At 39.1% G+C, this 27425-nt stretch overlaps 1 protein-coding gene across 5 annotated transcripts in view; it reads right to left on the bottom strand.

The window, feature by feature from the left end:
• Positions 1 to 10374: 10374 nt before the first annotated feature.
• DSE (dermatan sulfate epimerase) overlaps positions 10375 to 27425 on the bottom strand; it is an 81258-nt gene continuing 64207 nt past the window's right edge. For all 5 annotated transcript variants that reach the window (XM_077900196.1, XM_077900193.1, XM_077900202.1 and 2 more), the window contains 4 exons: positions 22473 to 22726; positions 18298 to 18537; positions 15040 to 15247; positions 10375 to 13041 (listed from right to left, as the gene is read on the bottom strand). In XM_077900196.1, coding sequence (XP_077756322.1) covers positions 11280 to 13041; positions 15040 to 15247; positions 18298 to 18537; positions 22473 to 22726 — 2464 coding nt within the window. In that variant the 3' untranslated portion in view covers positions 10375 to 11279. The remainder of the gene's footprint in view (positions 13042 to 15039; positions 15248 to 18297; positions 18538 to 22472; positions 22727 to 27425) is intronic.

Below are 27425 nucleotides of genomic sequence, written 5' to 3'. Positions count from 1 at the left end.
TTTGTATTTTGCGCTTCATGAAGTAGCCCATAATAATTGCTGGGTATCTCTAGTCCCATTTCTTAACCTCTCTGAGCCTCGTTTCCAAATTCATATAATGGGCTGTAACTTGTATCTTCCTTATTTATATCCTTACTGCATTGGTGTGCAGATGGGTGCAAAATTCTTCTCTCTGGGTCTCAGTAAGATGGCTATTATTACCACTGCTAGCCAGTATGCTTTAACATAATAATGGTGTAAACATGGACAGGGCAGTGTGTTCATCAGTTGTTACACATTTTATAAAATAAGCCTCCCATGTGGGCTCTTTGTAGCCTATTTCAAAAACAGAACTTATTTTGTCATCCATCCTTCATTCCTTTTTTCTTCCTCTGGCACCCAAGTTGTTGTTGTTGTTGTTGTTATTATTATTATTTTAACTGAAAAATGACCTCGCTGAAACAGTGAATTCACAAAGGTCCTCTCATCATCTACGAGACTTTTAAAACATCCACTAAGCAAGACAGAAACTCTAGGAGAAAAACATGTAGTAACTTATCCCAGCTACTCCTCTCGCCAGGTTTTCTCGGGAAGTGGGATGAACTGGTAGATGCCCTCCCCCGCCACACTGTCCCCGGTGCCGGTGCCGGTGCCGCAGCGACTCAGCTGCACTGGCCTGGCCTCTCTTGCTGGAATTGCACAACGTTGTGAACTCGAAAGGCATTCTCCTGGGCAATTACTGAAGCTTAGCAACAGTCTGTTGACTACTGGTGGTTTACAGCATCCCACACAAACGTTGTGTTATTTTAAGTTGGGCTTTGATTTGGCATCGGGGCTTTCTGCCCCACTGGGGACCACTGCGTGTATAACAGCCTCGAGCAGCTGCATGGGCGCCCTGTTAACCTCTGTCTTTCTCCTGCGCCCTGTCCTGGAGGTGGACTTTTCGAACCACCACGTAGCCCAGAGATGGCAGTGCTGAAACAGTGCTAGGATGAGCACTGGGTGTTATACTAAATGTTGGCAAACTGAACTTCAATAAAAACAAAAAACAAAACAAAACAAAAGAAACAGTGTTAGGATCCAGTGGGAGCATCTCTCAGGGCCAAAGTTCACTGCTACGTGGGAGGTCTATGACGTGAGCTCACCATACCGGCTGGAGCTGTCCAGGGGAAAGTCTTCTGAGACACGGTTGTCTGTGCTCCATTCATGTGTTCAGTCTGGCAGTTGGTCAAGTGTTTTTTGAGTACCACGTAGGTGCCAGGCACTGTGCAAGAATCATGTACATACAACGAGCAGGAGGCCCGATCCCCGCCCTCAAGGAGTGTGGTCTGGTGGGGAAGTCAGAGTAGTGAGTTTTGTTTTCTCATTCTAAGTGTCAGCTACCCAAGGGCAGTCTTCAATAACAGTAATGTTGTGAGTTGTTATTGCAATTTGTGTTTCAACTTTGATAACAAGCTCTGTAAATGCATCTTTCAAAAATAATCACATTTTCCTTTTTTCGGTCCTTTTTCTATCAGGAACAGAGCTTTAAATACATACCAAGAATTCTCAGAACTCTAATAAATGGCATGGATCCATCCCTCTGTCATTAAAACAAATTCCTTAGAGAGTGGGATGAAGGAGCTAAGAAATCAAGATTGTCTGCACAGGAAGGCAACAAATTTCATTTATTTCCTGGCTGTCTCTTACCCTGAACAAGATTAAAAAGTAGTAAACAACACTTCCTGAAAAGTGAAAAGTAGAGAAGACTGACAAGATGTTCCCTTCACAAAGAAAAGGTAGTTCCTGTTATTACACTTCCTTTGAAAGAAAACGAAGGTGCCTAAACCAATGGAAATTTTTTGTTGTTGTTGTTCAGAAAATAATTCCTAAATACATACTAAAATTACTTTTCATTGTTTAATTTGGAAAGTGTGGGCTAACTGAAATGTTTTTAGAAGCTCTTACCTTAAGAAAAACTCCATTAGGGGCACCTGGGTGGCTCAGTCAGTTAAGCATCTGCCTTTGGTTCAGGTCATGATCCTGGGGTCCTGGGATCAAGCCCCACATCAGGCTCCCTGCTCAGTGGGGCATCTACTTCTCTCTCTCCCTCTGCCCCCACCTCAAATAAATAAATAAAATCTTAAAAAAGGAAAGACAAAAGAAAATTTCCCTTAAACCAAAGCCTCAGAGGCCCATCCCAAATCATTAACGTTTCCTTTGGGACCCACCACTAAAATCATACGATCCTTCCATGACGAAGATTGACCCATAACTAACTTCTAGACACAGCATGAGGAACAAGCAGCAGCCTTCCCATTCAGATGGTACTTCAACTGCTTGAGTTAATCAAAATGCCCATCCCATACCATTGGTACTATTATTTAAAAGTCAGATTAAAAAATTAAGGGGAAAAAGGGGGCATTACCTTTCTAGTCTTGTTTTCCACCACCCTCCATTATACACCCTCTACTCCAGCCACTCTAATCAACGTGGAGTCCCTGAAACACACAGGCTGAAAATAGAAAGGGCAGGAAGACTTAGACAATTTCCAAAGTTTATTAAGGGACAGTTGGGGGGATTGGGGCAGATGCATGGGAGGCAACTGTGCTCTTCTATAGTCTATGGGACTCAGAGGCACATACATCCTGAAGGCCCCTGGATTCATCATCTTTGATCTACATACTTCCACAAAATATCTATCCATCCCTTTGGTCACATGCTTTGCCTCTGAGCTGTGCCTTAAATATTCCCTCTCTAGACTTAGTTTTGGAACTGATTATCTCCTATCTATGGAAGGAGACAGACTATGGAAATGGCTTCTTATCTCTTCCCCACTGAGTCCATCCTCTATGTTGAAGCTCAAGTTGTCTTTCTAAAATACATTTCTGATTATTTCAAAAGAAAATCCTTCAATGGCTCTGCACTGCTTGCAGTGATTTCCAACTAGAGGGAATCCTCTTGCTAGAATGAGTTTATGGGAAATAGGGGCATATCAGCGCCACCTCGAGGATTTTTTGAAACCACACACACCTACACACACAGATGTGTGACATCTTCACCTCCCCTCTTTCAAGTCCTCTTAGCCCCCCATCCGCATATCCCACCTGGTGAAAATCACTGCCATATTGGATCAGTAATGGGCATTGTTGGTCTCCCTCGGTTATCCTAAAACATGAAAAAGGCTGAGGAGCCTTTACTGCAGAATAACGTCCAAATTCCTTAAGATGCTATACAAAGACCTCTTTAAAATTCTCCTAGCTTTACATTCCAGTCTTATCTTCAACCAGACCCCATTTCATGCCCTAGGAGCCAACAATGCCAATCTGGATGAATTCTTGAACGAGACTTGGTTTTTCATACTTCTGTTTCTTTCTGCTGTTCCATTTAGTTGGAATGCATTTCACCCCTTACACAGCTGGTGACTTTCCATTTAACCTTTAAGAAGGCACCAACATGAACTATTGGGACTTCATCAAGATAAGAAGCTTTTGCACAGCAAAGGATACAGTCAACAAAACTAAAAGACAACCTACAGAATGGGAGAAGATATTTGCAAATGACATATCAGATAAAGGGCTAGTTTCCAAGATCTATAAAGAACTTATTAAACTCAACAGCAAAGAAAAACAATCCAATCAGGAAATGGGCAAAAGACATGAAGTGAAATCTCACAGAGGAACACACAGACGTGGCCAACATGCACATGAGAAAATGCTCTGCATCACTTGCCATCAGGGAAATACAAATCAAAACCACAATGAGATACCACCTCACATCAGTGAGAATGGGGCAAATTAACAAGGCAGGAAACCACAAATGTTGGAGAGGATGCGGAGAAAAGGGAACCCTCTTACACTGTTGGTGGGAATGTGAACTGGTGCAGCCACTCTGGAAAACTGTGTGGAGGTTCCTCAAAGAGTTAAAAATAGACCTGCCCTACGACCCAGCAATTGCACTGTTGGGGATTTACCCCAAAGATTCAGATGCAATGAAAGGCCGGGACACCTGCACCCCGATGTTTCTAGCAGCAATGGCCACAATAGCCAAACTGTGGAAGGAGCCTCGGTGTCCATCGAAAGATGAATGGATAAAGAAGATGTGGTCTCTGTATACAATGGAATATTACTCAGCCATTAGAAATGACAAATACCCACCATTTGCTTCAACGTGGATGGAACTGGAGGGTATTATGCTGAGTGAAATGAGTCAATCGGAGAAGGACAAACAGTATATGTTCTCATTCATTTGGGGAATATAAATAATAGTGAAAGGGAATATAAGGGAAGGGAGAAGAAATGTGTGGGAAACATCAGAAAGGGAGACAGAACATGAAGACTCCTAACTCTGGGAAATGAACTAGGGGTGGTGGAAGGGGAGGAGGGCGGGGGCTGGGGGTGAATGGGTGACGGGCACTGAGGAGGGCACTTGACGGGATGAGCACTGGGTGTTATTCTGTATGTTGGCAAATTGAACACCAATAAGAAATAAACTTATTATTAAAAAAAAAAAAAAGAAGGCACCAACAACTCTATCTTCAGCCAGAGCCCAGGCCTGGATTCCAGGACCAATCAGGTGTTTAGAAAATATACAAGCTCCCGACTCACCTGCCCCTAGTAATTCCTCCCGCAGCTGGCCATGTCTCATATCTGCCACTCCATTCTTCCACCTGACTTTTCACCTCAAAATCCGAGTCTTTGCTACAACCTATGAGGGCGGGTATGATCAGATCTTGTTTCCCAGCATCCTCCCCTCTCCCAATCCACTCCAGCCACACTGGCCTCCTATTTTTGAAACACCAAACACATACTGATGACAACAAATGCTGACACCAGGGCCTTTGTAACTTCTGTTCTCTCTACCTGGAATGCACTTCTCCCAGAAATCTTCCTTCCTTTTAAGTGTTTGCTCATATGTATCACATCTGAAATAGCTTTTTATAGAACAGTACCAGCTCACCATCACTTTTCATCCCCTCCCCTTGCTTGTTCTCCATAACGCTTATCACTACTTGACATATTGTATTTTATTGTGGTTGTTGTCCTTCACCTCTCCCCCTCACCCACTCACATCAGAATGTAAACTACCTGAGGATCAGGTTTTATGTTGTCCTCTGGCAAATCTCCAGTTCCTAAGAGTACCTGGCACAGAGTAGGTGCTCAGTAAATGTGTGTCATTGTCATTCCTACTTATCAACTCACCTGAAAAGTGATGTGGGGCTTCCAGTTAAACATACTGCATTCAGTATGAATTTATATCTGTTCCTTCCTGAAATGCCATTAAATTGACAATAAAAGGATTTTTTAAAAGATTTTATTTATTTATTCATGAGAGACACACAGAGAGAGACAGAGGCAGAGACACAGGCGGAGGGAGAAGCAGGCTCCATGTAAGGAGCCTGATGTGGGACTTGATCCCGAGTCTTCAGGATCACGCCCTGGGCTGAAGGTGGCACTAAACCGCTGAGCCACCTGCTTTATTGAGCTGCTCAATAAAAGGATTTTTAAAAATAAAAAAGAGAATGGTACTGAGGGCCTCGATAAAGCCTACCCTGACCACCCTATTTAAAATTACACCCTCCCTAGGGCACCTGGGTGGCTCCGTCGGCTCAGCGGCCAACCCTTGATTTCAGCTCAGGTCATGATCTCAGGGTCCTGGGATTGAGCCCTGAGTTGGGCTCTGTGCTCAGGAGGAGTCTGAGTCTGCTTGAGATTCCCTCTCTCCCTCTCCCTCCTCCTCTCTCCCCCATTCTCTCCTTCAAATAAATCTTAAAACAAAACAAAACAAAACAAAACCACTGCACTCTCCCCTTCTCAATCTCAATTTCACACACCAGTACCTATTTATTACCTTTTACTAGGTCATGTAAGGTACTTATGAATTATGCTAAGTTGTCAGACTCATCCCTAGAACATAAGTGTCAAGAAGGCAGGATCTTCATTTCATTAACGTAGTATTCTAAGTGCTAGACCAGTGCCTAGAACTAAGTGGGTTCTCAAAAAATTTTTTTTTGTCGAATGAATGGATGGGGAATAGAACGAGACTGTGCAGCCGAGAGAAAATGGATGAATGGTAACTAAACAGGAGGCTGAAATCCAAGCCAGCAAGAGAATGGGGTTGCCATCAATGGATACAAGCCAGTTTGCTCTGCAGAACTGCAACGAGGCTTGGGAATTGGCAGCAGGTACCTCTGTCAGGGGGGATGCAGCTGGAAGCCGGAGGTGGAACTGCTGCAGGCAGAGCATACTTTGACTCCAGCAGAACAGGGGGCTTTGACTACCAGGGGAAACTGAGAAGAGGGATTCTGGATTAAAGACACAGCACAGCTGCGAGTGGAGATGCTGTACTTAATCAGAGGGTAAGTGAGACCTCTAGGCCTCTTCCTTCCTGCGTGCTTTGAGAACATGTGCAGCCAGGCCGACTGAGTACCTCCCTCTGCAGCATCCCACCACTGAAGTCACCGAAGCAAATGGAAACTTTCTCCAATTAACATTGCTCTGTCTGGGAGAAAACTCAGTACCATTTCGGAGGTCATGGAGTCATGCCTTCACAATTATGAGGAAAAGTTATTTCCAGCCTACACTTGTTGGTTAAATGATAGATCAAGTGAAGGACAGAATAAATATTTTAAAAAAGATTTTTACTTTTTTATTCATGAGAGACACAGAGAAAGAGGCAGAGACATAGGCAGAGAGAGAAGCAGGCTCTGCGAGGAGCCTGATGCGGAACTCGATCCCAGGACCCCGGGATCACGACCTAAGCCTCAACTGCTGAGCCACCCAGGCATCCCGAGAATAAACATTTTTTTTCAGACATGCAAAGGGGTAAGATGTTTACTGCTTGTGCGTTCTTCCTCAGAAATCTGAGAGAGGAGATGCTCCACGGAAATGATATATTAATGAAGAAAAAGGAAGCACGGGATCCAGGAAACAGAAGATTTAGCCAGCAAAAGGCATAGAGAATCCTCAGAATTATGGGGAAAGGAGATCTGAGGACAATCAACATACGAGGAGGGCTGGCCCCAAGAACAAAAAGAACTGCCCGATTACATGGAGGTGTTGAATGGAGTCTGATTTCCACTCTTATTGGAAAAGTTTGGGGATAAAATGAAATTGCTTAACAACTGAGCAAATTCAAAAAAAGAAATAGCCATTAACTTTGGGGAAACCAAAGTTCTACATGCAAGGAAGTCAGATAGTACTCTATGTGCTCTAACCTGCAAGGCCTACTTACCATAGTTATAGCATTTAAATACTGAATACTGACTTAACCAAAAACTATAATAGCTCTGTTAGAAGGCTGGGGGTGAATGAAACAGGTGTGGAGAGAGGGGAGGTGGATAAGAGAGCTAAATCCTCTTGGTAACAAGTTTTGGACCTTATCACAAACAAGGGCATGATGGATGCCACAGCTAAAACAATCAGAAATTGGTGACTTCTGGAAAGCACGAATTTAGAGTGTGAAAGGAGAGGGCAGGAAATGTTTAAAAATACAAGCCTTTTTAATAATATTTTACTTTTTCAATCAGGCATGTTTATAACTTAGGAAAAAAAAATCTAAACCCAAAAAAGCAACCTCCAACACAGAGAGGGGAACTATACAGCCAAGAAAAACAAGAAAGTTCTGATGCAATTTGGACCTTTATTCTTCACATGGTGATGTGTCTTATGTAATAGAGTCTGAACCGATTAAAATAGATGACCAAAAATTAAATGTTTAGATTATGTAGTGGATTGTATGATTTCTCAGTTATTTCCTGAGAAATGTCAGTAGCTGGTTGGCGTTACAGCATAAAGCAGATATCTAGCTGAAACGCTGCTGGAAAAGTGTTATCTTTGCCAGTAAGCTACATAAGCTGCAGAAACTGACTTCTTCTCAGCACAGACCTAAAGACAGAAGAATCTACCCAGTGAGTTTTGCCAACAAAAATGAAATAAGCACAGCAATAAGCATGGACAGGAAGTGGGAGACCCTATTTCCCCACCTGCCAATTTTGGAGATTCAATCAGATTATCTCAAGTTCCTTTTTTTTTTTTTTTTAAAGATTTTATTTATTTACTCATGGGAGATGGGGAGAGAGAGGCAGAGACACAGGCAGAGGGAGAAGCAGGCTCCATGCAGGGAGCCCAATGAGAGACTTGATCCCAGGACCCCGGGATCACGCCCTGAGCCAAAGGCAGACATTCAACCACTGAGCCACCCAGGTGCCCCTCAAGTTCTTTTTTTAGTACTAAAGTTCAAGTCGGACCTTCACACGCCCCATCCTGACCCCTTATATTTCCTGAATTAATCATCTATGGCATAGATGACCATATGTCCCAGTGTTCTCAGAACAGTCTTGGTTTATATCTGTTGTTCACTTCTCCTTTAACTCTAAAAAGTGCCTAGTTTAGATGATAAATTACATGGCCTTTCTACCCATGATAGTATCCATTTTAATCTTGTCTTATATTTCTAAGGAAAAACATGAATTTATTTTTTGACTTACAAATACAACATTCCACCATTTGCTTTCTCTGAAAAATTTGTGGAGAAATCTCGAACTCCTTTGTGGGTGGTTTGTGAACTATCAACGATGTTTTTAAAAACAGAATAAATATAAGGTAAATTTTTCTTTTAAAAATCAGTGGACATAATATTCTGTTAAAAGCATTAAATGTGAAATTTTGCTACTTCTTTAAAATCATGGCTGAAATATTTGTGGAAGAATTAATTCAAAATCCTAGTGATACAATAAATTTTAATGATTAAAACAGTCCCAGAGTAAGGTCTTCCACTTGACTTTATTAACAATTATAACAACAATGATCTCAAAAGACTGTTCGTAGCAGATGAGATGTCTCATCCATCATCCTGACTGTTTAGAAGCTAAGGAGTTACCAACCAGGGAATATATCCCTTCTACTGCACAGACAAGCTCTGTATGCTAATAATTCCCAAATTTTCTTTAAGGCTAGGACTAAGAGCCCTGCCAATCCCTTGAACAACAGCTTACATATTATTCAGGGAACTTGAAACACTCCTTTCATGGTGAGCAGCACTGAAACAGATTCCGTAATTGATTACTCACTTTACAAGGAAGATTTAACATTTTTTGGTTTTCTGGAAGATACAAAGAGTTCCTTAGTTTAATTCAAATATGATATAAAACATGTCTCATTATAAAGAGTTGTGCTTCCTTTCAGCATTTTTTTTAACTTAACCACTTAAGTCATTGCCTGTGGAAATTTCTTTTTAAGTGAATTAGAGGTCCAATTGGAAGAAAAAAAAAACCATTTAATCAATTTTGTTTCAAAGATCCATGATTATCATATTTTTAAAAATTAAAGAATGAACTAACATGTTAGACTGCAGCATGCTATGATGACTAATTTACTGTTTGCCCTAACCTAATGAAAACAAAAGGTAAGCTGGATTTGGCACTCACTTGCACTTTCTATCCGTATTAGAAAGCATGCCTTGAGTTTTTGGATCTGAGATCAGGTTCGCTTTGGTAGCCTCAAAGAGCAATTTTCCCTTTTTTTCAAAATTTGCTTTTGATCGTTTCAGACAATTCATCTTCTCAAATGAGAAAGAGAAGAGAGGAATGTTGAATGAGGTTAAGTAAACGGAGAATCTGTCACATAAAGCAAGTTTAAATCCCAGTAACAGCATCCATCCTTCCCAGGACAAACGGAAGCATTATTCTTTTGAAAACATTATTCTTTTAAACAGTGTGTAATGACATCCTCCCTAGAGACTTCCTCCACAAAAGAAGAAAAAATACTTCCCCTTAGAAGTCATCTTCTAGATGCCAAGCGTAAAGAGTGAAGTCAAAACTTGTGTTTTCTCTGTGTAAGAAGGTTCAGAATTAGAACTGCAAAAAGATGTTTCTAAGGGTTTCCTTATGCCCATTTTCTGTCACATACTGGTATTTCCACGAATATAAAGGACTAATTAAGAGAAAATATTGCCATTATTACTTTAGACCTACAAATCAGCGAGTGTGTCCTTACTAAACTTTGAGCCAAGTGTATTTTCTGGTTTCAAGGAAGTCTGCAAGACTCAAATATATGGAATATAAGTTAATTTACTCTTAAGTTCCCTATAAGTAGGTGACTTTCTTCTGCTGAAATATAAACCGTGGAACATGTTTCCAGCACTCTGTGCTCCTGTTACCACCTGAGAACTTGCTTGACAAGAACTATGAAGATTTTATGTCTTTAATTACTTAAATATCAGAAGTTGGCTTTTGTTTTAAATGTTTAAACTATGTCTAGACAACTAAAAGGTAAATAAGCAGAGAAATTACTTCTTTCAATTCAAACACTACTTAACAAATTTAATTAATGCGTGCCCAAATAAACAGTTCTCTTCAAGGATTTCAAAGCTGTTGCAAATGTGTTTAATGTAATAGAACAAAGAAGACTCTATAGATAAATCATAATTACGATGTTTATTTAGCAAAATAAACTTAACATTTTCTATTAAAAAAACATAAGAATCATATCCAAATTTTAGCTTCCCAATCTTCTTTGGTATTGAAATCAATGTTTGGGATATAAAATATTTCATTTTCAAGTTGAGCCACTGGCTCAACTGTACAACAGTTTTCCATATGTGGAAAATAGAAAATTAAGTTACCTGTAATTGTCTTACTTATTGAACAACCAACTGATGCATTATGTGTCTGCAGAGACCAACATCAAGGAAATATTCACTCACTGATATGTTTTTCTACTGAAAATATATTTAAAAATTTTAATGATTGTCTGGCATCATTTTATTGTGCTGTCCGAATAGTAATCCAATATGGAGATCCTGTTTTCATTTAACTAATGAACTACTCGTCAAGAAAGTTAACACCACCATACCAGGACTTAATAATACTTATTTTTCACCATGACTACACCATTTAAATTTTTTCTGAATTTCTCAGCACTGTGTGCTTCAGTCTTTTCCATAAAATAGTATCTGGAAATTGCTAATAGCATTAAATTAATATCAATAAAACCCAAATCTATCTAAATCTTTTCCTTAAAACCAGACTTGTTGTTTCTTCTGAAGAGTAGTATTATGTGTACCACTAAATTAGCCACGCCAAATACTTCCAGAAACACCATGGGACAACCAAGCTACTCTTATTCCTCTGATAAATCTTTGCCTTTCCAATTCTGATTTCTCCATATCCCTGGCTTCTTGTGTGAAAGTATCTTCTTCTTAATTTGTTAAAAGGAATCTGAGATTAAAAAGTCCAGTAACAAACTAGGGATTTTTTTTTTTTTTTTTTTTGCATAGACTCTTGTGACCACAAAATGACCAAACAATGTATAGCTTTAGTGCTAACACTGTGATTGGGAACAAGAAGAATACAACCACAATAAAATACAGCTATCTATTAGAAGGACTGCATAAAGACATCTTTGGCCATGCAGGCTCTGGGCCCTCTGGAAATAAGTCAGTTGCATTGCCAACATGACAAAGAAAATAGCAATGTTCAGGATCAGGAACAGTCTGGTGTAGGAAGATGACAGCGACGGGGCTCTGCTGCGCGTTGTTGTCATCATCCGGGCCTGTCCAAACCGGCCTTTCAGGGCACCACCGTTTTTGTGTTTCTCATATGTCACATCTGCAAAGTCTAAAAGGTCTTTCATTTCTTCATCTTCATCTATGGGCAGTTCTTTCTGTGCCAAGATCTGAGCTTTCTGTCGAATCTTTTTTTCATTGACTTCAATCTGTGCAAAAATATCAGGGACGGCGTCCACAAATTTATAACGTTTGCCTACCCTTCGGTTTTTCTTTGACTTGCTTTGCTGCTGCTGCTGCTGCTGCGATATGGCAAAAATCCTATCAATGGCCTCCTCCGTCTGCCTCTTGTCTGAAAACCTCAGCAGGCGCTCGGCAGTCTTTCTAAAGCTAGCTGTGTTGCGGACCCGGGACAGGATCTGCTTCTCCAGCAGCTGGAACACGGGCTTAAAACGCTGCAGGTTCTGTTCCACCACAGTGGCATAGTCCTTCACCTCCGGCATGGTGGTGCTCTTGATGGCCGAGCTCCGGTCGAACAGAATTTTCTGACGATCTGCAATGACCTGTGCAAAGGCGGATTGTCCCGCGGTCTCTCCGCTCCAAAGGTAAGTGGCGTAGGCATGCTGGCTGGTGGCTATGAACACGTCCAGCTGCTGGGCGTCTCCGTGGACGCTGAAGCTCTGAACATCTACCGATGGCCCTATGAAGAGGTAAGCTGTCCTGGTGATGGGACTCCGGAGGTGCACGGTGACATTCACATAGTTTGTCCCATTGTAGGGATAGCCCCGAGGGTACGTCACTGAAGCCAAGGTTGCTTTCTCACTGTAGCCAGTATCGTCCATCCAGTACATTTTGTAGAGACCGTCCCGCTGCCTGATGAAAGCCCCGTGGACCCCATCTACCGCTGTCTCCTCGAAAGGGACATCCACATTGTGGAAGAAGCTTGCCGCCGTCTCCAGAGGACTCTTGTCTCCCAGGTGTATTTGGTCCACAAGGAGAAGCAGCTGTGGATGCAGGAGGAACAGATTCCTTTGAACATTCTTCAGATTCAGCTGTGGGTTATAAGCTCCCACGCCTTCTCCTCGGATGAAAACCACTCCGTTTTTCTCCACTGCTGCAACCACCCTCCCCTGACAGCTGGCTGCCAGGTCATGCTTGTATTTAGACCATTTTGAAGAGCAGTCTTCCGTGACCTGACCCTCCCAAGGAGAAAAGCAGCTCTTTGACACAGCTGGGGAAAACATCAAAACGTTGTTGAAGAAGGTGTACTTTGGCCCATAGAGAGCCTCAGTAATGAAAGGCACGCCATTGGGAGCAAAAGTAAATGAGTTTTGATCAGGATGTTCATGCCCTGCATTAAAATTTCTCCATCCTTTGATCCAATCTTTGTATTTGTTTCTGTGGACAATGTCATATATTGCACGGCCCCCAAGTTTTCCCGACTTGAAAGAAAGAAAAGATCTGTTGATTTCTGCGGGCAGGGCACTTCCGTAAGTCACAACACCCCAGTCTTCAAAATAATGCAATGTAGGGGTGCCAAAATCCGGAGGTGGAACAGATTTCAAGCTGGCATCGTACCTGAAAGGATTAGTTTTTCAAAATTAAATGGTTTTCTGGTGGAAGTTAAAATAACCCGTCAGTACTGTTATGCCACTTTGCACTGTGGCTGGAGGAAACACCACAAATGATACCCAGAGTGCTGGCAGTGGCTTCTGGAGGAGGGACACGTGGAAAACCCATGGATGAGCATGCATGGGGGAACACCCTTCGTGAGGGGGAGAGGAGTCTATCTTCATTACCTGTGATCCTTGGGTTTGAGCCTGAATGACTGTTGCCTCTAATCACCACATGGACCTTCTTCACTTAATGATTTCAGAGCTGCCATCCGAAGGACCGGGGCTCATAGAATTACACTTCTAAACTTCTAGTCTTAGGGGCTCCTATTCTTGAGAACCCCATGTTAGGATCTAGATTCTAACAAGCCTAGACTTGTAAGGAAGTATTGTTCTGTGACAACTGACACTGAAAGCTTGGTAGAGTACTTTTCGCCCTCTAAAAAATTAATTTTAATAGAATTAAACTTCATATATTAGATAAAATTTACTGCTGATACCACATCTAAGAATATAAGTGGATAAAATTCAAGAAACTACTAATACTGGGAGATTATAAGTGTGGCTACTACTGCCTACCAACAACCACAGGCTTTGTTTTAATCTTCAGATGATATCATGGACTTTGGACAAAAAAATGGCCTCTCATTTTTATTTATGACAAATGTTTATTATTAAATTTATACAATAGTTAACATTAAACTTCCGCAGCGATTAAGAACACAGGTTTCTGAGTTAGAGAGGGGCCCCGAAACATGATTATTTGCTTTTGATGATTTGAGATAACATTCAGACAGGTTTAGATGATTTCCTCAAGGGAAGAAAGGCAGGCCTATACTATTAGCTCTTAGATACTTCTCTCTAAAATGAATCAATCACCTATGGTTAGTATTACTGGTGTTTGATTTTGGCCGTTTTGTCTGTTGTTCTACGGTCTCAGGCCATCAGAAACTGTGTCTCTACTCAGGTCTAGTTAATAATGTTGGCTTAATTATTGTGATTTAACAAATCCAGACACAAGATGAATTGGCCATACTTCTCTGTGGTCAGTTTGCATATTCCTATGAATGGCAGACTTTGAACCAAGTTAGACTTAGCATTAATCTGACACCTAGAGTCAGGTTTATAGAACACTCCTGGTTGTTTATTTAGGGTAAGTGAAATCAGTATTAAATAATTACATCACACCCCTAACAGGAGTCATGAATTGTTATATGTTAATATATCTACTTCAACTGTAATAGTTTTTAAAAATGCTGGTTAAATTATAACCAGTTATAACTTTATTAGTGTTTTTGTTCTTAATTGTTTAAACTAGAAAAAAAATTATGATGAGAAGCAAATCAAACCACAGAAGCTTATTTTGGAATTGAATACACATTTCAATAGCTTGAAAAGACATCAAGGATTAATGAGTAACCAGTTCCCTGTAATTTTTATTTTAATTTATTGGATGCCAACAATGTATTTGGCAGTACTTTAAAAAGGAGACTGGCTTCTCTTTCTGGGCTTAAAAGATTAAGGCAGAAAAAATTACATGGTTCTTTTATTATCAAAGTGAAACTGTCAAATACTGTCAAACAATTTTACACAGTTTTGAAAATTCAGTAACAGTTTTGTTATTAGAAGATTATAATGCTCCATTTACTAAAACAAAACATTATCCTACCTTTATTTATTTATTTCTTTGGTGTGATTGTCGGAATAACCCAGTCTAAATTTTGTGCTTTTTATCTTTATGTGATCTCAAAAATGATGTAAGTTAAAACATGCACATCTATGAAAGGAAATGTCTCTAGCAGAGTGTCAAACGCTGTGACAGGAATTAAAACTGCCAGTGCTGAGGTGGCATATGGAGAAGGGATTACAAAGTGTCTTAGTTTTTCTATTTTTAAATGCAGAAAACTAGCACACTGTACCTCTTGGGACAATTTCTTTTTAAAGATAGCTCAGCATGTCCTACCAGAGAAATTCTGTGTGAAGAGTACACCAGCGCTGCCCTTTGGATGGTGTCCCTGGACCTTCCGTCACACGGTTCCTCCTGATTTGGTCAGCCAGCCAGTTACCACTGCCGTTACGCATGACAAATTTATCCAGGAACACTAATTGGCTTTCTGGACCATAAAACCAGTTGTAATTTGAGTCTGCAATAGCCACAGTTCTTTGAAACCCTGGGGAAGGAAGTTTGACAGAATTAAGATAAATTTAAAACTGCACGCTCCCATAAAGATCTAAACAATGATTTTCAATCCTGCTTGCAAATTAGAATCAACTGTGTATCTTAGATTAAAAAAAAAAAAAACCCAAAAAGCATGATGTCCATGCTTCACCCCAGAATAGTTAATGATACTCCCTCTGAAGGTCCTCCACAAATCTAGTGTGCAAGTTTGTATTTGCTGTGTGGTAACTTATCTTTGGTAGTGGAAGTGCCACAATTCTTAATGCTTAGTATACACCCCACCTTCCTCATTTTCCAATGTCCATGTTATGTGTCATTATAACTGCAGACACATATACTCTCCTCTGGTGCATGGTGAGCTCCTGAACCTGGAATGAGCATCAGCTTTCCTACCAACTCAACCAACTTTCCACACCAAGATAACGACATAAGGTGCTTCAATTTGGCAACCCAAAAAAGTGGAAGTTATAAGGCTTAAAGAAGACACTGCAGTTCTATAGGAAGGAAATTTAATAATTCCCATAGAAGATCGTGCTAATATGTACTGCTGGAAGTTAAAGAGAGGAAATGCAAAGATCATACAGCAAAACAAAAGCAGGTTAAGACTGGATATGCAGGTGTTCTTGAAAAGGAATGGGACACAACTCTGGGCCAGACAGGAATAATCATTACTAGAATAGCCATTGGAGAGGGAAAAAAAAGAGAGAAAGGTTGTTGAGAACAAGTTGACTTTTAATATACAATCCCTTCTAAAATGATACCATGATCATATTTACATAATTTACAGCTGATGTGTTTTGCTTCTATCAGTTTAGTAAATGCTATTCAGAGTGAGTCCTTATGGTAAAATGTGATTTTCTGAGTCTTCTATTAATCTGCAAATTCCCTGAAAGCAAGTATGTTTTATTTCTCTTTGAATCCCCTGCCTGGTACAGTGCCTGGAACATAGCTATTCAATAAGGGTTTGCTGGATTAATTGACACAAATACATGAATCTTCCTCTTAGAGGTGTTCATACTGTCTTTCCAGTTTAGGAGGCAGTCACAAACAGCTCACAGCAGTGATATGGCTGGCTGTCAGATCTCAGATCAAATTACAAAGCACTGAGACCTCTTCCAAGGTCCCTGGCTTTAGATGGCCTTTGTCTATCAAGATAAACTACAAAACAGGCCTCTCCTGCCTATCTAAGAATAAGCAATAAAACACTAGGGTTCTGAAAGTTAAGTCTCAACTAAACTTTAAAAATCTTATGATTCTTTTGCTCTGCGTTACTTTTTGGATATTTAACGCACTAATGGAGATTCTATTCAGTCCATATATATGCAACCAGAGCCAAAAGATTTATAGACTGGATTCTTTACTGTAGATCTAGAATCACTACCTAAAAATTGCATTTCACTGGAGGAAAAAATCCCCATCTTTGTTTCCTTTTTTTTTTTTCTTTTCAAATTTTAATTTAAATTCTAGTTAACCTACAGTGCAATATTAGCTTCAGGAGTAGAATTCAATGATTCATCACTTACAATCAACACCCAGTGCTCATTACAAGCATCCTCCTTAATTCCCATTGCCCATCCAGCCCATCCCCCAACCACCTCCTCCGATCAACCCTTAGTTTGTTCTCTATCTTTAAGAGTCTCCTATGGCTTGTTTCCTCTCTCTTTTTTCTTTCCCCCCTCCTCCCATATGTTCATCTTTTGTTTCTTAAATTCCACCACATATGAGTGAAATATATGGTATTTGTCTTTCTCTAACTCATTTCATTTAGCGCATAATACACTCTTGCTCCATCCATGTTGTTGCAAATGGCAAGATATCATTCTTTTTGATGGCTGAATAATATTTCATTATATATATACACCACCTCTCCTTTATCTGTTCATCAGTCAATGGACATTTGGGCTCTTTCCAGTTTGGCTATTATTGATACTGTTGCTATGAACATCAGGGTTCATGTGCCCCTTAGAATCTGTATCTTTGTATCCTTTAGGTAAATACCTAGTAGTGCAATTGCTGGGTCATAGAGTAGCTCTATTTTTAACTTTTTAAGGAAGCTCCATACTATTTTCCAGAGTGGCTGCACCAGTTTGTGTTCCCACCAATAGTGTAAGAGGATTCCCCTTTCTCCACATTCTTGCAAACACTTGTTTCTTGTGTTGCTAATTTTAGCCATTCTGACGGGTGTGAAGTGGATCTCTTTGTGGTTTTGATGTGTATTTCTCTGATGATGAGTGATGTTGAATATCTTTTCATGTGTCTGTTGGCCATCTGGATGTCTTCTTTGGAAAACTATTCATGTCTTTCCCCATTTATCAACTGGATTATCTGTTTTTTGGGTGTTATAAAAATCCCCATCCTGATGAAAATATACCTACTAAACTTTTTCTGACATCTTAGTCCTGTTTAGAAACAAAGAGTTATAAGGCTGTTCTAGAAATGAAAGTGTTCCTAAATCATATACATCTTTTTTTAGAGCTAGTTCTCTTAGAAGGCTGAGCTACATGGCAACAAGGAATTAGAAGTTTTGTAACAATTCATTTTTCATTTTTTTCTATTTTATACTATTTATTTCAGTAAACTATTTAAAGAAAAGATTAAAGCTCCAACAAATATGTAGGTATAATTTTTCATTTTGAGTATCTGAACAGTTTGAAAATAAAAAAACTAAAAAACAAAAGAGGATCAATTTGGGATTGCATGTAAAGGAAAATTAACATGTAACCATAAATGTTTATAATTTGTTAAGATTCAAGAAAATGAGTTTATATATGTACCCAAGTTTTACATCTACAAAAATAAAAGTGCTGTGGGAGCTACAAATTATATTTGATCCATCCATTATGCTCTGAGCTTTATAATACATAAATCACAAATCTTCATAATAACTTCCCAAATGCTCTGGTTATACGCAACTCTTGAATTCCTTGATTTTTTATTAAAAAATCCGTTTTATTTCAATATCAAACTCCACATTTCTCTTCCTAGTCTAACCCAGTTTCATAATTAGAAAAAACTGTAATAGTTAATGATTCTTCACTATACCTGGTAGGATGGTTCTATACATAAATGCAAAGTGTTGTTTAAGCCATGGGTGGCCAAAGTGGTTGATGTCAAAGTGCCTCTGAACCAGAAACATATACTGGAAGAGTGATCTAGTGGTGTAGCTGCCATATGCAACTCCTTCGTAGAGGGAACCATCTGTCACCTCTCGGAGCAAGACCAGAGACTTCTCCATGATGGTCAGAACTTGTTTGGTCCATAAATAGGCTTCTTGAAGATACCCTGGAGAATGAAAACACATGGAAACAATGACTATGGCTGCAATGAAGCGTAGGGAAAATTATGGCCAAATAAAACCCTCTGAGTTATCTGACTACAGTGCAAATAGCATTTTGTAAAACTCTCACCTACCAACATTATAAATCACATTTTGCTAATCCAGGTTTGTGTCGGGTCTGTGATATAAGTTAAAAAGTTCTTGAATACAAGTCAGTTATTAATTAAATGAAGATAAACCTTGAAATGAGTATTAGTTTCTCATCTAATCTATAATAAATTTGAAATCCCATCACATCTAAGATTACAAACTGCATATAACTTTAAGTTTACAAGAAAAGATCTGGGGGTACCGGGTGGCTCAGTCAGTTTAAATGACTCTCAGTTTCGGCTCAGGTGGTGGGGCTCTTTCTTGAGTGCAGAGTCTGCTTGTCCCTCTCCTTCTGCCCCTCTCCCCCACTCTCTGTTTACACATGCTCTTGCTCGCTCTCTCAGATAGGTAAATAAGATCAATCTGATATTTATATTGTATATATTAAAAAGATCTGTATATTGAGACTTCTATTCAGTTTTTCTAAAAACCACTACTTGAAAATATTTTTGAAGCTTATCATTCATATAAATTGTGCCATTATTTTATAGGATTTTTAACAAGCTGCAAATACTATACAAGTTAAGCAGATAGTCTTCAATTTGTTCCTTCATTAGAAGACAATTTCTCATCCTGTATGTGCCTTTAGATTCCACAGGATCTCAAAAGGTAGCACAGTAGGTTGAGGCACCACTGGAGTGACAATCTAATAAAAAATCTAGTGAAAAATATCAACTGGAAAAAATAAACAAAAATTTTAAAAATAAAAATTAAAAAAAGAAAACCAACTGGGAGTGCCAAATATGCCAAAAAAATGAGCTACAAAATTTTGTGCAAGCACTTCAACCTGTCACATTTTTCTACTTCTGCAACTAAAAATTAAAGGCCTTAAAATTTTTATGAAATACTTTTGACTCAAAACTGCTAGCTTTTTATAATTCTTGCAAGACTAGCATTTAGGTAATAATAACAACTTGCATTTCTAAAATATTTGTAATTTACACAGCACTGAACACAACCTTACTTAATCCTTTTACTAATTCAATTAGGCATTATTACTCCAGAATTACAGAAAGCTTGACTTGTTCAAGACCTCTGACACATGACCAAAAAATGAACATAACCTTTGATCTGAATCTAGGTCTTTAGATTTCAATTTTGTTTTGTGTGCTTATATTTAATACATACAACTGGTAAGGATACAATTAAGCTCATTGCCTCCTGATGTGGATGGAGTCTTGTTGCTTTGCTCCCCAGATGTGTATGATCACCAGTGTTGAACACTACCATAGCCTACTGTGCTCGTGTTTTGGGTGTGAGGGCTTCCAGGGGCCCCAGGACCACCAGATCTCAGCATGAATCCAAGGTCCCAGACTCTGTCAGACCTGGATCCCATCTCATGAGGGCAGCACTGATCTCAGGCTCAACTTGAAGAGGTGGCTGTGAATGTACCCTGACTCCTCCTATCCAGCTCTACACCTGACATGCCAGTCTTCTGGATAGCTTTTAGTTTCCATTCTGTAATCATTTGGGTTTAAAATTCTAGTCGTCTTCATCTTTTTCTTCTTTGTATCCTCCATCTCTAACCAGACTCCAATGGAATGCTTATAATCAGTCCTGCTACTTACTGCTCCCTGGTATCACATTACCTGGTTTTCCCTGTTTTTTTCCCTTACAACCATCTTGTTCAGGAGATAATGAGGCAATGTCTACCTTTGTAAACTTCAAATCTGTCAATATGAGGCACTGATATTGTTATTTTATTTCTATTTAAATTTTAGTTAACATACAGTGCAATATTGTTTTCAGGCGTTGATATTGTTATTGATGCTATGCCCTGTGCTTTACCACCAGCCATACACCCTGCTGGAATGTTCTTCATTATTTTCAGTTATCCATATCCTATTTATCTTTCAAAGTTCTATGAACCTTCTCAAACTCACCTAAAGAACATTGTTGTCCTGAATTAAACTCAATACACTCAATTGATATTTAACCATAGCTTCATGACATCCCTTATCTCATTGCATATTCATTTAGACATTTCATATGTCTTCCTTCCAACTGATTTGTAAGCTGCTTCTGTGTGATCCCGTGGTCCCTATGCACCAAGCCTTAGACAGAGTTAGGACATCAGAGAGAACATTCTAATTCTCCCACTTCTGAGATTGTATGTGAGTCCAATGGGAAGTGTCAGTACACTAAGCTCCCCAAGCATCTATGAGGCTGGTCTGGGGAACATGGGATTGTCGAAACAGCCTGTGAGGTAGCTCCTAACGGTAGTGAGCATGCCTAGAAAGGCAGGATTATAAGCCTGATTATTAACTGGGATGGGCAGGGCCAGAGATTTCACCTTTTCCTCTGTCCAATCATCTTATAAATATGTGCATTTCCTATGTGGCGATTCTGCAACACTGTATCCCTGAGCAACCCACAACTGTAATAGGAAATAATTGCACATGGAAACTCCTGCCAGAGGAGAATTATACATTTTGACCCAATCTGAACCAGTATTTTCGATGCCTGCAGGTTACTGGAGTAATCTTACCTACCATGAAGAATGAAGAAATAAGCTCTATTCCAGCTACTAAATAACTAAAAGTTTATATGAAGAAATAATACTATACTAGACTAAAACCCAAGACTCCAGGCTGAGAGCTAGCTTATCCTGGGTTCCTTCCACCATTTCATGATGATGTCTTTTCACAGGACTTGGGATTTATTTATAAATAGTTGAAGATGTGTATTTTGATATTTTATTAATTTTTTTTTTTTGCATTTTGATCTTTTAAATCTTGTTTGTTTCTGTGAGATTAGAGGGCTATAGGAGCTAGGATGAAACTTGGCCCTCATAAAGCTTTCCTTAAATTACTATAAATTGAATCTCTACTCCAAGAGAGGCAACAAAATATAGTGGAAAGAGAGTGAACTTTGAGTTTGGCCAGAACTGGTCCAAATCCCAGCTACCTTATATGGCTGATGGGACAATTAAATTAAATAGGAACAAGGATGAACACATGTCATATGTTTGATTCATATTAGTTTCTTTTCCTTTAAGACTAATTGAAAATGATGGCTGGTTGATAAGATAAGGGAGAAAGCCAGACTTAAGGAAATCTGATGCTGGATAATCTACAAAATGCATAGTAATTCTTGTGGGTAAGTGGTCAAGAGTTCTGTTAGACTTGTGGGCTCCAAGTATATACTTAATATCCTAATAATTCACTGTGATCTTAGGGCTGCTTTTCTTAAATATAGTCTAATTAAATCATACATAGACTTTCATAGGTGTTTTAATTAATTCAGAATTACAAGAACAGAGAAAATGTAAATATCAGCAATTATGTTAGGACATTAAAGCAAAGTAGCTATGTGACCCACAAAAGTCATCTCCAAATTTGACCTAAATGATCTAGACTGGTTGTTTTAAGTCCTTAGAGAAAAAATTGGTGTTGTAATGATGCACATCTGTATCCAAAGAACATTCATTTGAAATAATAAACCACCTATTTAGCTTTTAAAAACTACTACGTTTATCCAGGAAGGCTGTCTTCACAGTCAAAATTCTCTGGGGAAATGAATATTCACCACTGACTGCATGCTGTAGGGATATGGCTTGACACGATCCAAAGCCTTACTTAAATAACCTGCAGGCTGATGTAACTAGCAGAAATGAAGAATAGATGTCTCTCAACTGTCTAAGAGAAGCCCTGGATATTACTTCATCTCGTGAGTCCAGTTAGGATCCAAGTATGAACATGTATGAAGGCTAGGTATAAAAATGCTCTGCTCACAAGACAACGGTGACAGATGTTGGCTTGGGCATTCCCTCAGCTGTATTCATACGCACCTTGATTCATCAAAACAAGGCTTCCTGTGAGCAAGGCCATGCAGTTGGTGGGCTGATGATTGTGAAGGTACTGAAATCCCCATCCTCTCCTGTATGAAGTTTCATACATATATCCGGACACATTGGCAATCACTTCAAGAAACTTTTCCTGTTGTGTCTTGCTCAAGTAGTTGTACAAGAAGTCATAGGCAGTGGCAAAACCAACCAGAGAGTGAGCAAGCGGGACTTCATCCCAAGGAGCATCTTTCACCAGCCTGCCAAGGAAAATCAACCACATGAATGAGTGCAACAGTCCCACAGCATTTATCACACTTTTCGAGGGTCTGTTTCTTAGGAGGAAAGGGCACAATGGAAGATACAATCTAAGAGGTTTAATGCCTCATAATTAGCTTCCCTCCACATTAGACACAGCATAAAGTCTGTCTCGTGTGAAAATTTTAGAGCGAATGCTTTCCTCTGTCAGCTTTCTGGCCACATCAAGATGTTGAGAATTTTTACTTTTGACTTTTTATTTTTGATGAGAGGTAGAAGAATATATTAAAATAGATCTAAGGCACATAACATGTAGTAGCAGGGCAAAATCTCAGAAACATCTATTTAACTACTACTCACACTACCCTCTTTACAAATAAGAGGTTCTCAGTTCTGTTTTTCGGCCGCCTTGGCAAACCAGTGGAAGCATGTATCCCATCCTATTTCCCACAGGCTGGACCAGGTGAAGGTATCCTGGCTTATAGTTTATGACTTCTCAATCTGGACAGACCCACTTGGTCAAGGCCACGAGGAGAGTGAGAGTGAGGAGAGTGGCTAAAAATCTGGTGTTAGTGAAATGAACTGATTCTAACTCAGATCTTTACATCTTGTTCCTTCTTGTAAGATGAACTGCACTGCCTTTAAGTTCCTTTAAGTATCTTTCAGAGAAGTGTAAAAACTGACCTGTGAAGTATGAAACCGTTATTTTCTAGGAAGCCAAGTTTCTGCTTGGCTGGCTACATTATTCTGCAATGTTTTATTTAACAGTGCATGACCTGCGTTACACAGGAAGCTTCGAAGGGATCTTTCACAATCACAATTCCGTGGAACTATCTATCCAGAAAGCCCTCCCCATGTGCTCAAGATGTATTTGCATAATCTCTGGGACAGAGACACGAGTGAAGAGTGTGCTGTACAGGTGGGCGGTGGAAGAATACTCTTGATTGGGGATTAAATGAAAGCTTAATATTTCTATGCCATGAACCACTTGACCTCTGGGCAATCTGGTGAAGCCTCGGCCTCTTTCTCAGTGTTTGAAAATTCATAAGATAGAATACAAAGGGATATAAGGAAATCTGTTACTTTGACATGTATCTATCAATACAGATTTTTGGAAAAAATTGTGATCTCTGTGCTTTATTACGGTACTAAAAAATAAGATTTAATAGCAGGGACAGTAACTACTATAATTTATAAGTAGTGATAAGCATAAACAATAGTATCTACAATAACTATATTGTGATATGAAAATATCAGGTGATACTTACCTATGTCAAAGTTGTAAGTTCTCCCAATATTACTATAGGGGTATCTATGTTCAAGATTTGGAAGAATTGCTAAATTTCAGTTAGAGTCAATGAAAATGAAGATGCAGTATTTCTCCCATACAAACCCCATCGATCTCAAGACAAGAACACTTAATATTATGAGAGACCATCTCTTCTAGACTATATTCTTCTTTTAGGAGTTTATATGATGCCTTCTGTGGTCTGTGGTCACTTTGCAGTATTTCTTTTTTAAAATTTTATTTATTTATTCATGAGAGACAGAGAGAGAGAGAGAGAGAGGCAGAGACACAGGCAGAAGGAGAAGCAGGCTCCATGCAGGGAGCCCGATGTGGGACTCGATTCCCGGTCTCCAGGATCACGCCCTGGACTGAAGGTGGCGCTAAACTGCTGAGCCACCAGGGTTGCCCATGCTGCAGAATTTCAACATCACTCCCCAACTGATGGTATCTCATTTCCCTTTCTCACTTTTTTGCCTTAGTGTTGTGTGTGTATATGTTTATGTATCCTCTACCAGATTTTAAGTTCTACAAGTCTAAGGTTTTATTTTTTTCTCTCTTTTATTCACTACTGGATCCCTAATCTTATAATAGTGTCTGACACAAAGAAGATGCTCAGCAAACCGTTTTGGAAAGAGGAAAAATGAAGGAACAGGCCTATAAATCTAGGCCACACTATTAACAGTGAGTAAGTTATCATCACAAAATCAGAAATCTGGAGCAATCTCTTGGTACCTAATCATTATTTCAGTGTTTGGTTAGCTGTGGTGCTATGGCCTGGTGCTATGGCCTAGTTATGCAACCCATAACTAGGGTTGATGACTTTTTTAACCATCTGGATACAGACAAAGCCACCTTGCCCGTCAGCTTGCTAGTGTGTACTGGTTATAAACAGACTATGAAGAGTGCGAATTAATTCCCCACTTTTAGGGAAAAAACCAACATCTCCTGCAAGCTCAGTGCCAGGGAGTTAGGAACACAGTCTTCAGTGACTCCTGGTGGTTGGTGAGTGAGGCAGAGAATCTGAGTCATTTGTTTCCCAGCCTGTGTCTTGGAGCCATGTCACGATGCATCTATACATGACAGCATGTCCACCTATTATGGTAGAGTTGACATCAATGAACCACTACTGTCTGCCCAACCCTGGCATATTTGATTAACCAGTGAACTTATTTCTCTTTTTACCAGTGAACTTATTTGTATAGATCAAAGAACATTTATTATAATTTTCATCCTTCGGGAAGTATTATTATGCAATCTCTGTGAAAATCTCCAAGCTCTCCCATTACACTTGTTTATTCCAGGCAGTTTTCAACTCAACAAATGCTAGGACACCAATAAAAAAAAGTTTATACAATCAAGCTCAACACTATATCATTATGATATCAGACCTGTAATAGTTACATTCCTAAAAGGATTTAGATAACAATCTACATTGTTATTTAGATAACAATCTAAACATCTAATATCTAATTGTTATTTAGATAACAATTTAGATTGTAATCTAAATCCTTTACCAATACAATCTGACCCAGCCGTAGATACCAAGAGCCATGATGAGAGAGAGCATTATTTGACTGTCATGGAAACCAAAGGAAATTTGCTTCTAGCTCATGGATGGCAGCAAAGAAACTATCAGATTCAATGTGATCCTTACTACTGGTTAATAAATCTACTAGTGGAAAAGTTGGTTGAGTGGTGAATCATTTAAAGAAAAAAGTATAGATATTAATTTATGAATTTTATTTCAGCTTAAAATATCTATGTGTATACACATTCACCAATCTTTTGAAGGTGAGCTAAAAGCCTTTTCTTTAAATGTGGGTCTACAGATTAGGTCATTGCGGTTCTTTCTGCAAAGCACACACACAAACACATCATCACAATTTCAAGCTTAGTTTCACAATTTAGTTTCTCTATGACATAGGAATTAAAAATACCTGTGAAGGAATGTGGAATCCTTCCAGATTTTTAAGTTTTTTTTCCCCTAAACTTTAACAAATCTCATCCACACTAAATTATGATAGTAATCTTTTACAGTAAGTAATTCCAAACCATTTAAGTTAGTTTTAGAAACATACATTCTTTTCCTTTTTTTTTTTTTAAGATTTTATTTATTTATTCATGAGAGACACAGAGAGGGAGAGAGGGGCAGAGAGAGAAGCAGGCTCCATGCAGGGAGCCCAACGTGGGACTCGATCCCAGGACTCTGGGGATCACACCCAGGGCCGAAGGCAGGGGCTCAGCCGCTGAGCCACCCAGGTGTCCCCATTCTTTTTCTTTTTGAACTCACACTTATTCTATTTATATAATATTAAAATTGTATAAGAACAAGTATTGTTGAAATTGGCATAAACTGATTTGAAAACAAATACCACTGACATTTGCAAACTATCTTATTCTAGAGATGAATGGACATAGCAGAGGGCAGACAACTGGCCTTGACACTCAGCCTTCTATGAGAGTAGTCGCTGCCAAGGTTACACAAGTCAGTTTAGAGGAGGGTTAGGAAAATTTTTACTGTAGTCTTCTTTTTATGACCTATACCTTCTCCCCTTAAGAGCCATTCTTAAAGTAAGGTCTATGGACCCCTGGGGTCTCCAAGACCCTTTGAAGGAATCCTCAAGTAAAAATTATTTTCCTAATAATATAAAGATATTATATGTTGACAATTGCACTGATGATGCCAAAGCACTGATAGGTTAAAAATGCTGGCAGCTTAAATGAGAATCCAAGCAGGGGCGCTGAACTTCAGGTGATTCCGCATGCTGCCATGTACCCTAAGTTACAAAAGTAAAAACTAAAAAGCCGGTTTCATTTAAGGATATCCTTGAAAAAGTGGTAAAATGAGAATTTTATAAAATCTCAACCCTCTGAGTAGATCTCTCTTCTGTATTCTGTGTTATGAAATGGGAAGTATGTATAAAAAAGTGCAGTGAATACCAAAGGGCAGGGACTGTCACAATTAAAGGAAATTGTGCATTAAGAGCTGAGCTTGTTCCTTTTTTTTGTCATGAAACATCATTTTTACATGAGAGAATGATGAACTGACAAATTCTAGTTATTTAGACTTTGGTATTTTTAAGCGGAAGTTTTCTTGAAAATGAACAAGGAAGCCTGCCAGTTCAAACAAAATTGAAAGCCTTTGGTGCCCAGGACAAAATTTGAGCTTTTTCAAGAGAAAATAAAATTTTAGAAAGCTTGTATTTGCTGTCATGCGCTTAAGAGTTTACCAATATTCACAAACTTTTCTGATGAGGTCAGTGATAACAGATGTGATTTATTTTTATATTGTATCACTAAATATGTCAATACTTGGAGGACTGTAAGAACTCAGCAAACATTCAGAATAAAAAGGCATGATATTACAAAACTGTACACAGATAAAAGATAAGTACAAAATATACCAGTGGATT

Source organism: Canis aureus, chromosome 1 (assembly GCF_053574225.1).
Source record: "Canis aureus isolate CA01 chromosome 1, VMU_Caureus_v.1.0, whole genome shotgun sequence".
Taxonomy (NCBI): Eukaryota; Metazoa; Chordata; class Mammalia; order Carnivora; family Canidae; genus Canis; species Canis aureus.
This window is presented reverse-complemented; position numbering and strand designations above follow the sequence as displayed.